The sequence below is a fragment of the Salmo trutta genome, unplaced genomic scaffold (genome assembly GCF_901001165.1).
Source record: "Salmo trutta unplaced genomic scaffold, fSalTru1.1, whole genome shotgun sequence".
Taxonomy (NCBI): domain Eukaryota; kingdom Metazoa; phylum Chordata; class Actinopteri; order Salmoniformes; family Salmonidae; genus Salmo; species Salmo trutta.
The window spans coordinates 2,701,396-2,718,048 of record NW_021823237.1 but is presented as its reverse complement, the minus strand read 5'-3'; the positions used below and the strand labels follow the sequence as shown (position 1 = coordinate 2,718,048).

Sequence of the window (16,653 nt, the reverse complement as noted above, 5' to 3'; positions counted from 1 at the left end):
CATCCTACACAAGATGATGGTTAGAACACACTGCCCCCCCCCTCATCCCTCGTCCTACACAAGATGATGGTTAGAACACACTGCCCCCCCCCATCCCTCATCCTACACAAGATGATGGTTAGAACACACTGTCCCCCCCCTCATCCCTCATCCTACACAAGATGATGGTTAGAACACACTGCCCCCCCTCATCCCCCCCCCCCCATCCCTCCCATCCCTCATCCTACACAAGATGATGGTTAGAACACACTGCCCCCCCCCATCCCCCCCATCCCTCATCCTACACAAGATGATGGTTAGAACACACTGCCCCCCCCATCCCTCATCCTACACAAGATGATGGTTAGAACACACTGTCCCCCCCTCATCCCTCATCCTACACAAGATGATGGTTAGAACACACTGTCCCCCCCATCCCTCATCCTACACAAGATGATGGTTAGAACACACTGTCCCCCCCCATCCCTCATCCTACACAAGATGATGGTTAGAACACACTGTCCCCCCCCATCCCTCATCCTACACAAGATGATGGTTAGAACACACTGTCCCCCCCCCATCCCTCATCCTACACAAGATGATGGTTAGAACACACTGTCCCCCCCCTCATCCCTCATCCTACACAAGATGATGGTTAGAACACACTGCCCCCCCCCCATCCCTCATCCTACACAAGATGATGGTTAGAACACACTGCCCCCCCCCATCCCTCATCCTACACAAGATGATGGTTAGAACACACTGTCCCCCCCTCATCCCTCATCCTACACAAGATGATGGTTAGAACACACTGCCCCCCCCTCATCCCCCCCCCCATCCCTCATCCTACACAAGATGATGGTTAGAACACACTGTCGTCCCCCTCATCCCTCATCCTACACAAGATGATGGTTAGAACACACTGTCCCCCCCATCCCTCATCCTACACAAGATGATGGTTAGAACACACTGTCCCCCCCCTCATCCCTCATCCTACACAAGATGATGGTTAGAACACACTGCCCCCCCCCTCATCCCCCCCCCCCATCCCTCCCATCCCTCATCCTACACAAGATGATGGTTAGAACACACTGCCCCCCCCATTGCCCCCATCCCTCATCCTACACAAGATGATGGTTAGAACACACTGCCCCCCCCCATCCCTCATCCTACACAAGATGATGGTTAGAACACACTGTCCCCCCCTCATCCCTCATCCTACACAAGATGATGGTTAGAACACACTGTCCCCCCCCATCCCTCATCCTACACAAGATGATGGTTAGAACACACTGTCCCCCCCCATCCCTCATCCTACACAAGATGATGGTTAGAACACACTGTCCCCCCCCCATCCCTCATCCTACACAAGATGATGGTTAGAACACACTGTCCCCCCCCCATCCCTCATCCTACACAAGATGATGGTTAGAACACACTGTCCCCCCCCCTCATCCCTCATCCTACACAAGATGATGGTTAGAACACACTGCCCCCCCCATCCCTCATCCTACACAAGATGATGGTTAGAACACACTGCCCCCCCCATCCCTCATCCTACACAAGATGATGGTTAGAACACACTGTCCCCCCCCTCATCCCTCATCCTACACAAGATGATGGTTAGAACACACTGTCGTCCCCCCCATCCCTCATCCTACACAAGATGATGGTTAGAACACACTGTCCCCCCATCCCTCATCCTACACAAGATGATGGTTAGAACACACTGCCCCCCCCCCATCCCTCATCCTACACAAGATGATGGTTAGAACACACTGCCCCCCCCATCCCTCATCCTACACAAGATGATGGTTAGAACACACTGTCCCCCCCCCATCCCTCATCCTACACAAGATGATGGTTAGAACACACTGTCCCCCCCTCATCCCTCATCCTACACAAGATGATGGTTAGAACACACTGTCCCCCCCTCATCCCTCATCCTACACAAGATGATGGTTAGAACACACTGCCCCCCCCCTCATCCCTCATCCTACACAAGATGATGGTTAGAACACACTGTCCCCCCCCTCATCCCTCATCCTACACAAGATGATGGTTAGAACACACTGCCCCCCCCCCCATCCCTCATCCTACACAAGATGAAAGGTTGGAACACACTGTCCCCCCCCTCATCCCCCCCCCTCATCCCTCATCCTACACAAGATGATGGTTAGAACACACTGTCCCCCCCTCATCCCTCATCCTACACAAGATGATGGTTAGAACACACTGCCCCCCCATCCCTCATCCTACACAAGATGAAAGGTTGGAACACACTGTCCCCCCCTCATCCCCCCCCTCATCCCTCATCCTACACAAGATGATGGTTAGAACACACTGTCCCCCCCCATCCCTCATCCTACACAAGATGATGGTTAGAACACACTGTCCCCCCCCCCATCCCTCATCCTACACAAGATGATGGTTAGAACACACTGTCCCCCCCTCATCCCTCATCCTACACAAGATGATGGTTAGAACACACTGCCCCCCCCTCATCCCCCCCCCCATCCCTCATCCTACACAAGATGATGGTTAGAACACACTGTCCCCCCCATCCCTCATCCTACACAAGATGATGGTTAGAACACACTGCCCCCCCCCCCATCCCTCATCCTACACAAGATGATGGTTAGAACACACTGTCCCCCCCCCTCATCCCTCATCCTACACAAGATGATGGTTAGAACACACTGCCCCCCCCCTCATCCCTCATCCTACACAAGATGAAAGTTAGGGTTAGGGGAGTTATAGTTAACCCTGATGCTAGGGTTAGGGGAGTTATAGTTAACCCTGATGCTAGGGTTAGGGGAGTTATAGTTAACCCTGATGCTAGGGTAGTTATAGTTAACCCTGATGCTAGGGTTAGGGGAGTTATAGTTAACCCTGATGCTAGGGTTAGGGGAGTTATAGTTAACCCTGATGTTAGGGTTAGGGGAGTTATAGTTAACCCTGATGCTAGGGTTAGGGGAGTTATAGTTAACCCTGATGCTAGGGTTAGGGGAGTTATAGTTAACCCTGATGCTAGGGTTAGGGGAGTTATAGTTAACCCTGATGCTAGGGTTAGGGGAGTTATAGTTAACCCTGATGTTAGGGTTAGGGGAGTTATAGTTAACCCTGATGCTAGGGTTAGGGGAGTTATAGTTAACCCTGATGCTAGGGTTAGGGGAGTTATAGTTAACCCTGATGCTAGGGTTAGGGGAGTTATAGTTAACCCTGATGCTAGGGTTAGGGGAGTTATAGTTAACCCTGATGCTAGGGTTAGGGGAGTTATAGTTAACCCTGATGCTAGGGTTAGGGGAGTTATAGTTAACCCTGATGCTAGGGTTAGGGGAGTTATAGTTAACCCTGATGCTAGACACTAGTGGAGATCTCAGATGATTGAATGGGTCTGGGCAATATATCCTAGCCTATCAGAGGAAAGTTATTTATATATATAGTAGCCTATCAGGGAGCAAGTTAAAACTATGGTCAAACTACTTCCCTCTGTGAGAACATGTAGCTCTCCAGCGGGTAGGGTGTCGTTCTAGAGGTCCACTTGGGACTGGGCCGCCCTCCCATCTGTTGTTGTTTCCATAGAGACGGCTCAGTCGGCCTTGGGTGCTGATGTCACAGAGGCTGTCATCACCGTCCCCTTTGAGTTCGCACATGCTCAGAAGGCGGCATTGAGGGCGTCTGCGGAGGCGGCAGGTTTCCGTGTGTTGAGGCTGATCCACGAGCCAGCTGCTGCTCTACTGGCCTACGGCATCGGACAGGACGGCCCCTCTGGGAAGAGGTACACTACTCCTGGTCTATGAACTAGAGGTCGACCCACACCACTCCTCCTGGTCTATGAACTAGAGGTCGACCCACACTCCTCCTCCTGGTCTATGAACTAGAGGTCGACCCACACTCCTCCTCCTGGTCTATGAACTAGAGGTCGACCCATACCCAGTTATTGGAGGACCAAATATAGCTCATACAGAATTAATCGGCCCATGTTTGTAATAATGACAATTACAACAATACTGAATTAACACTTTTTTATTTTAATACATCTATTTAGTCTCATAAATAATGAAACATGTTTAAATAATGCCAGAACAGTTGTTAGCTTTCTCACATGGCACATATTGAAACTAACGTTTAAGTGCCTTGCTCAGAACATAGGAACATATGAAAGCTGGTGGTTCGATATTCCCAGTTAACCTCTCTAGGGTATGTGGGACGAAATCGTCCCACCTACTCAACAGCCAGTGGAATCCCGTGGCGCGATATTCAAATACCTTAGAAATGCTATTACTTCAATTTCTCAAACAACATATGACTATTTTACACCATTTTAAAGACAAGACTCGTTAATCTAACCACACTGTCCGATTTCAAAAAGGCTTTACAACGAAAGCAAAACATTAGATTATGTCAGCAGAGTACCCAGCCAGAAATAATCAGACACCCATTTTTCAAGCTAGCATATAATGTCACAAAAACCACAGCTAAATGCAGCACTAACCTTTGATCTTCATCAGATGACACACCTAGGACATTATGTTATACAATACATGCATGTTTTGTTCAATCAAGTACATATTTATATAAAAAACAGCTTTTTACATTAGCATGTGACTAGCATTCCCACCAAACACTTCCGGTGAATTTACTAAATTACTCACGATAAACGTTCACAAAAAAACATAATTATTTTAAGAATTATAGATACAGAACTCCTTTATGCAATCGCGGTGTCCGATTTTAAAATAGCTTTTCGGTGAAAGCACATTTTGCAATATTCTGAGTAGATAGCCTGGCCATCACAGGCTAGTTATTTTTTTTTTGTTCAAATATTTTTTTATTGAACACATACACAAGAATGGTGTATAGGTATAAAAGACAAGTTTACAGTTCTTATCTAAACATAAGAGAACAGACATTAACCAAAAGACCCAGAGTTCTGGGCACAAAACAAATATTACAAAACAAGACATACAAAACAAGGACAGCTAGAAAATAAAAGAAAAAAGGTTGATGTACCCCACTTTATCCCCCCTTATTCCACCCTATCCCCCTCCCAACTGCTCGGGTGGCGGGGCCAGCACACGCTGCCCAAAGGTAGACTACCGTATGACAATTGAGAGTGCGTTAGGTGCAAATTCACAGCGCCGCCTGGTCCAAGTAAGAGAGGAAAGGCTGCCAGATTTGATCAAATGTTGATAATTTATTGTTCAAAATATATCTAATTCTTTCTAAGTGTACAGTGTTTGCCAATTCGCTGAGCCATAATTTGGTAGAGGGCGCTTCCCTCTTTTTCCAAAACAACAAGATTAATTTTTTTGCCGAAATGAGACTGTAAGAGATGAGTTGTTTTTGGGAGTTGGTTAATCTGTTTAGGGAATCGGACACTCCCAGGATTATCAGAAGCGGGTCTGGGTCTATTGAAGTCTCCAGAACTTCAGAGAGGACCCCAAAAATTCCACACCAATACCCATACAAGTTAGAGCATAGGGCAAAGCAGTGGAGTAGTGTACCCTGCTCAGCCTGACATTTATCACACATAGGGGATGTCCCAGGAAATATCCTATGCAGTTTGGTTTTGGAATAGTGTAATCTGTGTAATACCTTGAATTGTATGAGACGATGTCTGGAGTTAATGGAGCAGGTGTGGATATACACCAAGCTATCTTCCCAGTCTGCCACCGAAATGTCAGTCCCAAGTTCTTCCTCCCATTTTGCCTTAATGGCATCAGTAGAGGGTGCGCTAACAGATTGAAAAGCATCATATATACGAGATATCAGTTTGTCTGAGGTGGGGCATATTTTTATGCATCCGTCAAACGTGGAAGGTTTAGCATTCCCAAATGTTGGGAGGTATTTTCTAACAGTCTCTAATCTGTAGGTATCTGAAAAAGTTACTTCTGGGAAGATTATAAGTTTCCCTCAGCGATTCAAAGGAGGGAAAGGTTCCCCCTATATATAAATCCCCTATGGTACTTATCCCCAACTCTCCCCACCGCTCAAAGGTGTTATCAAGGTTAGAGGGGGCAAAGGAGGGATTCCTGGCAACAGGAAGCATGAATGATATTGGTCTAAGATCAAAGTGGACTTTAATTTGCTTCCAGATTCGGACTGTGCTATGTATAATAGGATTGTTACGGTAAAGTGACATCTCCAGATTGACAGGTGACAAAATCACAGCACCAATAGAGAAGGGGTGGCACTCCTCTCGTTCCATACTAAGCCAGCTGGATGGCGGGAGTGCGTCATCCAGCAGAAACGTAACAGCGCGGAGGTTGGCGGCCCAGTAGTAAAATATAAAGTTTGGGAGAGACAATCCTCCTTCCAGCTTGGATTTACAGAGGTGTTTTTTACCTATCCTGTGTGTTTTATAATCCCAGATGAAAGGATTGATAATAGAGTCCAGTTGTTTATGAAAGGCTTTAGGTATGAATATTGGGATGTTCTGGTATAGGTAGAGCAGTTGTGGGAGGAAGACCATTTTAATGGCATTAATTCTTCCGAGCAGAGAAATTGGGAGAGTTCTCCAAAATTGTATGTTTGCCTTAAGTTTTTGCATCAGAGAGGGGAAATTCTCTTTAAATAGTAAGGAGTATTGTTTGGTAACTACAATTCCAAGGTAGGTAAATTTATCTGAAGATAGCTTAAGTGGAAGATGTTCTAGCCAGGAGGTGTTTTGCAACCGAATGGGCATTAATTCACTCTTGTTCCAATTTATTCTGTATCCCGAGAAGGTACCAAACAAATTAATCACCTCCAGAATAGCTGGAATACTATCTTGGGGTTCTGTTACATAGAGGAGAATGTCATCTGCGTATAGGGAAATCTTATTTAGAGTATGTTTAGTATTATAGCCGTGTATTGCTGCGTGAGATCTGATCGCTTGAGCGAGAGGTTCAATAATTAGAGCGAAGAGCATAGGCGACAGCGCACAACCCTGCCTTGTCCCTCTGTGAAGGTTAAATCGGGGCGACAATGATTGGTTAGTGAGTATTCTCGCACAGGGGTTCCTATATAAAAGCTGGATCCACTTTATGAACCCATCTCCAATATTAAATTTCTGTAGGACCTTGAATAGATAGGGCCACTCAACTTGGTCAAAGGCCTTTTCAGCGTCAAGAGATATAAGGCTAGGTCCACGTTAGGTAACCTCTGAGAATACATAATGTTGAATAGGCGCCTGAGATTGAAGAATGAGTTTCTGTTAGGGATAAAGCCGGTCTGGTCTGAATGGACCAATTTGCCAATTAAAGTGCTCAGCCTGTTAGCCAAAGTTTTTGCTAAAATCTTTTGGTCTGTATTAAGGAGGGATATTGGTCTGTATGACCCTACCTCTTCCGGATCCTTACCCTTCTTATGTATAACTGTAATAAACGCCTCATCCAAAGTGGATGGGAGCACTCCATCCTCGTTGGCATGAACCAACATCTTGTGTAGGTAGGGAGAGAGCATGTTGCTGAATGTTTTGTAGAATTCACTCGGGTATCCATCTGGGCCCGGGGTCTTGCCACTCTTTAAAGTTTTTATTGTTTCTGTAATTTCTTCAAGAGATATTTCCTTATTCAGGAAGTTAGAGTCTTCCTGGTTCAGGGCAGGAAGATTACAGTTCTCCAAAAAGTTTTGCATAATTAAGGGGTTAGGGTCCGCTTTAGATGTATATAAAGTCTCATAAAACTGACGGAATCTGTCATTTATGTCATTGGGGGAAGAGAGTAATACCCCAGATGCAGATTTAACTTTGTGAATCATACGGTCACTCACATTCTTACGAAGTTGTCTGGCGAGTAGTTTGTGTGGTTTGTCACCAAACTCAAAATATTTTGCTTGGCATAGAGAAAAGATTTAGCAATTTTAGCAGAGAGGATCTGATTGTATTTCAATTTTAAAGACATAATTTTTTTATGTTTCTCCCTAGATGGGTGTCTAGCATTCTCCCTATCCAGTAAGTGAATTTGTCCCTCCAGTTCTACCAATTCTCTTCTGTTTTGCCTACTCCTGGCAGTCTGAAAGGAGATGATACAGCCTCTCAAATAAGCCTTCAGTGTTTCCCACAATAATGCTGGGGAAGTCTCTGTGTTGTCGTTGGTATCAAAGAAAAATGTAATTTGATCTTTAAGATGTTCACAGAATGTTGGTTCAGTGAGGAGCTGAGGATTCAACCTCCAGACCCTCTCGTTTGGTACGATGTCAGCCAATCTCAGGGAGAAGGTGAGTGGACTGTGGTCAGAGATTATAATATCATGATACCTCACATTACAGGTATAGGGGAGTAGTTTAGCATCAACCAAAAAGTAATCAATTCGAGTATAAACATTGTGAACATGAGAGTAAAAGGAGTATTCCCTACCCGTAGGGTTAGAGATCCTCCATATATCATGAGAGTAAAAGGAGTATTCCCTACCCGTAGGGTTAGAGATCCTCCATATATCATGAGAGTAAAAGGAGTATTCCCTACCCGTAGGGTTACAGATCCTCCATATATCATGAGAGTAAAAGGAGTATTCCCTACCCGTAGGGTTACAGATCCTCCATATATCATGAGAGTAAAAGGAGTATTCCCTACCCGTAGGGTTACAGATCCTCCATATATCATGAGAGTAGAAGGAGTATTCCCTACCCGTAGGGTTACAGATCCTCCATATATCATGAGAGTAAAAGGAGTATACCCTACCCGTAGGGTTACAGATCCTCCATATATCATGAGAGTAAAAGGAGTATTCCCTACCCGTAGGGTTAGAGATCCTCCATATATCATGAGAGTAGAAGGAGTATTCCCTACCCGTAGGGTTAGAGATCCTCCATATATCATGAGAGTAAAAGGAGTATTCCCTACCCGTAGGGTTAGAGATCCTCCATATATCATGAGAGTAAAAGGAGTATTCCCTACCCGTAGGGTTACAGATCCTCCATATATCATGAGAGTAAAAGGAGTATTCCCTACCCGTAGGGTTACAGATCCTCCATATATCATGAGAGTAAAAGGAGTATTCCCTACCCGTAGGGTTAGAGATCCTCCATATATCATGAGAGTAAAAGGAGTATTCCCTACCCGTAGGGTTAGAGATCCTCCATATATCATGAGAGTAAAAGGAGTATTCCCTACCCGTAGGGTTAGAGATCCTCCATATATCATGAGAGTAAAAGGAGTATTCCCTACCCGTAGGGTTAGAGATCCTCCATATATCATGAGAGTAAAAGGAGTATTCCCTACCCGTAGGGTTAGAGATCCTCCATATATCATGAGAGTAAAAGGAGTATTCCCTACCCGTAGGGTTACAGATCCTCCATATATCATGAGAGTAAAAGGAGTATTCCCTACCCGTAGGGTTAGAGATCCTCCATATATCATGAGAGTAAAAGGAGTATTCCCTACCCGTAGGGTTAGAGATCCTCCATATATCATGAGAGTAGAAGGAGTATTCCCTACCCGTAGGGTTAGAGATCCTCCATATATCATGAGAGTAAAAGGAGTATTCCCTACCCGTAGGGTTAGAGATCCTCCATATATCATGAGAGTAGAAGGAGTATTCCCTACCCGTAGGGTTACAGATCCTCCATATATCATGAGAGTAGAAGGAGTATTCCCTACCCGTAGGGTTAGAGATCCTCCATATATCATGAGAGTAAAAGGAGTATTCCCTACCCGTAGGGTTACAGATCCTCCATATATCATGAGAGTAAAAGGAGTATTCCCTACCCGTAGGGTTACAGATCCTCCATATATCATGAGAGTAAAAGGAGTATTCCCTACCCGTAGGGTTACAGATCCTCCATATATCATGAGAGTAAAAGGAGTATTCCCTACCCGTAGGGTTACAGATCCTCCATATATCATGAGAGTAAAAGGAGTATTCCCTACCCGTAGGGTTACAGATCCTCCATATATCATGAGAGTAAAAGGAGTATTCCCTACCCGTAGGGTTACAGATCCTCCATATATCATGAGAGTAAAAGGAGTATTCCCTACCCGTAGGGTTACAGATCCTCCATATATCATGAGAGTAAAAGGAGTATTCCCTACCCGTAGGGTTACAGATCCTCCATATATCATGAGAGTAGAAGGAGTATTCCCTACCCGTAGGGTTACAGATCCTCCATATATCATGAGAGTAAAAGGAGTATTCCCTACCCGTAGGGTTACAGATCCTCCATATATCATGAGAGTAAAAGGAGTATTCCCTACCCGTAGGGTTACAGATCCTCCATATATCATGAGAGTAAAAGGAGTATTCCCTACCCGTAGGGTTACAGATCCTCCATATATCATGAGAGTAAAAGGAGTATTCCCTACCCGTAGGGTTACAGATCCTCCATATATCATGAGAGTAAAAGGAGTATTCCCTACCCGTAGGGTTACAGATCCTCCATATATCATGAGAGTAAAAGGAGTATTCCCTACCCGTAGGGTTACAGATCCTCCATATATCATGAGAGTAAAAGGAGTATTCCCTACCCGTAGGGTTAGAGATCCTCCATATATCATGAGAGTAAAAGGAGTATTCCCTACCCGTAGGGTTAGAGATCCTCCATATATCATGAGAGTAGAAGGAGTATCCCTACCCGTAGGGTTACAGATCCTCCATATATCATGAGAGTAGAAGGAGTATTCCCTACCCGTAGGGTTACAGATCCTCCATATATCATGAGAGTAGAAGGAGTATTCCCTACCCGTAGGGTTACAGATCCTCCATATATCATGAGAGTAGAAGGAGTATTCCCTACCCGTAGGGTTACAGATCCTCCATATATCATGAGAGTAAAAGGAGTATTCCCTACCCGTAGGGTTAGAGATCCTCCATATATCATGAGAGTAAAAGGAGTATTCCCTACCCGTAGGGTTACAGATCCTCCATATATCATGAGAGTAAAAGGAGTATCCCTACCCGTAGGGTTACAGATCCTCCATATATCATGAGAGTAAAAGGAGTATTCCCTACCCGTAGGGTTACAGATCCTCCATATATCATGAGAGTAAAAGGAGTATTCCCTACCCGTAGGGTTACAGATCCTCCATATATCATGAGAGTAAAAGGAGTATTCCCTACCCGTAGGGTTACAGATCCTCCATATATCATGAGAGTAAAAGGAGTATTCCCTACCCGTAGGGTTACAGATCCTCCATATATCATGAGAGTAAAAGGAGTATTCCCTACCCGTAGGGTTAGAGATCCTCCATATATCATGAGAGTAAAAGGAGTATTCCCTACCCGTAGGGTTACAGATCCTCCATATATCATGAGAGTAAAAGGAGTATCCCTACCCGTAGGGTTACAGATCCTCCATATATCATGAGAGTAAAAGGAGTATTCCCTACCCGTAGGGTTACAGATCCTCCATATATCATGAGAGTAAAAGGAGTATTCCCTACCCGTAGGGTTACAGATCCTCCATATATCATGAGAGTAAAAGGAGTATTCCCTACCCGTAGGGTTACAGATCCTCCATATATCATGAGAGTAAAAGGAGTATTCCCTACCCGTAGGGTTACAGATCCTCCATATATCATGAGAGTAAAAGGAGTATTCCCTACCCGTAGGGTTACAGATCCTCCATATATCATTGAGAGTAAAAGGAGTATTCCCTACCCGTAGGGTTACAGATCCTCCATATATCATGAGAGTAAAAGGAGTATCCCTACCCGTAGGGTTACAGATCCTCCATATATCATGAGAGTAGAAGGAGTATTCCCTACCCGTAGGGTTACAGATCCTCCATATATCATGAGAGTAGAAGGAGTATTCCCTACCCGTAGGGTTACAGATCCTCCATATATCATGAGAGTAGAAGGAGTATTCCCTACCCGTAGGGTTACAGATCCTCCATATATCATGAGAGTAAAAGGAGTATTCCCTACCCGTAGGGTTAGAGATCCTCCATATATCATGAGAGTAAAAGGAGTATTCCCTACCCGTAGGGTTAGAGATCCTCCATATATCATGAGAGTAAAAGGAGTATTCCCTACCCGTAGGGTTACAGATCCTCCATATATCATGAGAGTAAAAGGAGTATCCCCTACCCGTAGGGTTAGAGATCCTCCATATATCATGAGAGTAAAAGGAGTATTCCCTACCCGTAGGGTTAGAGATCCTCCATATATCATGAGAGTAGAAGGAGTATTCCCTACCCGTAGGGTTACAGATCCTCCATATATCATGAGAGTAAAAGGAGTATTCCCTACCCGTAGGGTTAGAGATCCTCCATATATCATGAGAGTAAAAGGAGTATTCCCTACCCGTAGGGTTAGAGATCCTCCATATATCATGAGAGTAAAAGGAGTATTCCCTACCCGTAGGGTTACAGATCCTCCATATATCATGAGAGTAAAAGGAGTATTCCCTACCCGTAGGGTTACAGATCCTCCATATATCATGAGAGTAGAAGGAGTATTCCCTACCCGTAGGGTTACAGATCCTCCATATATCATGAGAGTAAAAGGAGTATTCCCTACCCGTAGGGTTACAGATCCTCCATATATCATGAGAGTAAAAGGAGTATTCCCTACCCGTAGGGTTACAGATCCTCCATATATCATGAGAGTAAAAGGAGTATTCCCTACCCGTAGGGTTACAGATCCTCCATATATCATGAGAGGTAAAAGGAGTATTCCCTACCTAGGGTTACAGATCCTCCATATATCATGAGAGTAAAAGGAGTATTCCCTACCCGTAGGGTTACAGATCCTCCATATATCATGAGAGTAAAAGGAGTATTCCCTACCCGTAGGGTTACAGATCCTCCATATATCATGAGAGTAAAAGGAGTATTCCCTACCCGTAGGGTTAGAGATCCTCATATATCATGAGAGTAAAAGGAGTATTCCCTACCCGTAGGGTTACAGATCCTCATATATCATGAGAGTAGAAGGAGTATTCCCTACCCGTAGGGTTAGAGATCCTCCATATATCATGAGAGTAAAAGGAGTATTCCCTACCCGTAGGGTAGAGATCCCTCCATATATCATGAGAGTAGAAGGAGTATTCCCTACCCGTAGGGTTACAGATCCTCCATATATCATGAGAGTAAAAGGAGTATTCCCTACCCGTAGGGTTACAGATCCTCCATATATCATGAGAGTAAAAGGAGTATTCCCTACCCGTAGGGTTACAGATCCTCCATATATCATGAGAGTAGAAGGAGTATTCCCTACCCGTAGGGTTAGAGATCCTCCATATATCATGAGAGTAAAAGGAGTATTTCCTACCCGTAGGGTTACAGATCCTCCATATATCATGAGAGTAGAAGGAGTATTCCCTACCCGTAGGGTTACAGATCCTCCATATATCATGAGAGTAAAAGGAGTATTCCCTACCCGTAGGGTTAGAGATCCTCCATATATCATGAGAGTAAAAGGAGTATTCCCTACCCGTAGGGTTACAGATCCTCCATATATCATGAGAGTAAAAGGAGTATTCCCTACCCGTAGGGTTACAGATCCTCCATATATCATGAGAGTAAAAGGAGTATTCCCTACCCGTAGGGTTACAGATCCTCCATATATCATGAGAGTAAAAGGAGTATTCCCTACCCGTAGGGTTAGAGATCCTCCATATATCATGAGAGTAGAAGGAGTATTCCCTACCCGTAGGGTTAGAGATCCTCCATATATCATGAGAGTAGAAGGAGTATTCCCTACCCGTAGGGTTACAGATCCTCCATATATCATGAGAGTAGAAGGAGTATTCCCTACCCGTAGGGTTAGAGATCCTCCATATATCATGAGAGTAGAAGGAGTATTCCCTACCCGTAGGGTTACAGATCCTCCATATATCATGAGAGTAGAAGGAGTATTCCCTACCCGTAGGGTTACAGATCCTCCATATATCATGAGAGTAGAAGGAGTATTCCCTACCCGTAGGGTTAGAGATCCTCCATATATCATGAGAGTAGAAGGAGTATTCCCTACCCGTAGGGTTACAGATCCTCCATATATCATGAGAGTAGAAGGAGTATTCCCTACCCGTAGGGTTACAGATCCTCCATATATCATGAGAGTAAAAGGAGTATTCCCTACCCGTAGGGTTAGAGATCCCCCATATATCATGAGAGTAAAAGGAGTATTCCCTACCCGTAGGGTTACAGATCCTCCATATATCATGAGAGTAAAAGGAGTATTCCCTACCCGTAGGGTTACAGATCCTCCATATATCATGAGAGTAAAAGGAGTATTCCCTACCCGTAGGGTTAGAGATCCCCCATATATCATGAGAGTAAAAGGAGTATTCCCTACCCGTAGGGTTACAGATCCTCCATATATCATGAGAGTAGAAGGAGTATTCCCTACCCGTAGGGTTACAGATCCTCCATATATCATGAGAGTAGAAGGAGTATTCCCTACCCGTAGGGTTAGAGATCCTCCATATATCATGAGAGTAAAAGGAGTATTCCCTACCCGTAGGGTTACAGATCCTCCATATATCATGAGAGTAGAAGGAGTATTCCCTACCCGTAGGGTTAGAGATCCTCCATATATCATGAGAGTAAAAGGAGTATTCCCTACCCGTAGGGTTACAGATCCTCCATATATCATGAGAGTAGAAGGAGTATTCCCTACCCGTAGGGTTAGAGATCCTCCATATATCATGAGAGTAAAAGGAGTATTCCCTACCCGTAGGGTTAGAGATCCTCCATATATCATGAGAGTAAAAGGAGTATTCCCTACCCGTAGGGTTAGAGATCCTCCATATATCATGAGAGTAGAAGGAGTATTCCCTACCCGTAGGGTTAGAGATCCTCCATATATCATGAGAGTAAAAGGAGTATTCCCTACCCGTAGGGTTACAGATCCTCCATATATCATGAGAGTAGAAGGAGTATTCCCTACCCGTAGGGTTAGAGATCCTCCATATATCATGAGAGTAAAAGGAGTATTCCCTACCCGTAGGGTTACAGATCCTCCATATATCATGAGAGTAGAAGGAGTATTCCCTACCCGTAGGGTTAGAGATCCTCCATATATCATGAGAGTAGAAGGAGTATTCCCTACCCGTAGGGTTACAGATCCTCCATATATCATGAGAGTAAAAGGAGTATTCCCTACCCGTAGGGTTACAGATCCTCCATATATCATGAGAGTAGAAGGAGTATTCCCTACCCGTAGGGTTAGAGATCCTCCATATATCATGAGAGTAGAAGGAGTATTCCCTACCCGTAGGGTTAGAGATCCTCCATATATCATGAGAGTAGAAGGAGTATTCCCTACCCGTAGGGTTACAGATCCTCCATATATCATGAGTAGAAGGAGTATTCCCTACCCGTAGGGTTACAGATCCTCCATATATCATGAGAGTAGAAGGAGTATTCCCTACCCGTATGGTTACAGATCCTCCATATATCATGAGAGTAAAAGGAGTATTCCCTACCCGTAGGGTTACAGATCCTCCATATATCATGAGAGTAAAAGGAGTATTCCCTACCCGTAGGGTTACAGATCCTCCATATATCATGAGAGTAGAAGGAGTATTCCCTACCCGTAGGGTTACAGATCCTCCATATATCATGAGAGTAGAAGGAGTATTCCCTACCCGTAGGGTTACAGATCCTCCATATATCATGAGAGTAGAAGGAGTATTCCCTACCCGTAGGGTTACAGATCCTCCATATATCATGAGAGTAAAAGGAGTATTCCCTACCCGTAGGGTTACAGATCCTCCATATATCATGAGAGTAAAAGGAGTATTCCCTACCCGTAGGGTTACAGATCCTCCATATATCATGAGAGTAAAAGGAGTATTCCCTACCCGTAGGGTTACAGATCCTCCATATATCATGAGAGTAGAAGGAGTATTCCCTACCCGTAGGGTTACAGATCCTCCATATATCATGAGAGTAGAAGGAGTATTCCCTACCCGTAGGGTTAGAGATCCTCCATATATCATGAGAGTAGAAGGAGTATTCCCTACCCGTAGGGTTACAGATCCTCCATATATCATGAGAGTAAAAGGAGTATTCCCTACCCGTAGGGTTACAGATCCTCCATATATCATGAGAGTAGAAGGAGTATTCCCTACCCGTAGGGTTACAGATCCTCCATATATCATGAGAGTAGAAGGAGTATTCCCTACCCGTAGGGTTACAGATCCTCCATATATCATGAGAGTAGAAGGAGTATTCCCTACCCGTAGGGTTAGAGATCCTCCATATATCATGAGAGTAGAAGGAGTATTCCCTACCCGTAGGGTTACAGATCCTCCATATATCATGAGAGTAAAGGAGTATTCCCTACCCGTAGGGTTACAGATCCTCCATATATCATGAGAGTAAAGGAGTATTCCCTACCCGTAGGGTTACAGATCCTCCATATATCATGAGAGTAGAAGGAGTATTCCCTACCCGTAGGGTTACAGATCCTCCATATATCATGAGAGTAGAAGGAGTATTCCCTACCCGTAGGGTTACAGATCCTCCATATATCATGAGAGTAAAAGGAGTATTCCCTACCCGTAGGGTTACAGATCCTCCATATATCATGAGAGTAAAAGGAGTATCCCTACCCGTAGGGTTACAGATCCTCCATATATCATGAGAGTAGAAGGAGTATTCCCTACCCGTAGGGTTACAGATCCTCCATATATCATGAGAGTAAAAGGAGTATTCCCTACCCGTAGGGTTACAGATCCTCCATATATCATGAGAGTAAAAGGAGTATTCCCTACCCGTAGGGTTACAGATCCTCCATAT

General features: G+C 44.5%; 1 protein-coding gene across 1 annotated transcript in view; it reads left to right on the top strand.

The window, feature by feature from the left end:
* LOC115189846 (heat shock 70 kDa protein 14) overlaps positions 1 to 16,653 on the top strand; it is a 39,675-nt gene that overhangs the window by 11,078 nt on the left and 11,944 nt on the right. Inside the window, exon 6 of the mRNA XM_029748370.1 lies at positions 3,565 to 3,760. Coding sequence (XP_029604230.1) covers positions 3,565 to 3,760 — 196 coding nt within the window. The remainder of the gene's footprint in view (positions 1 to 3,564; positions 3,761 to 16,653) is intronic.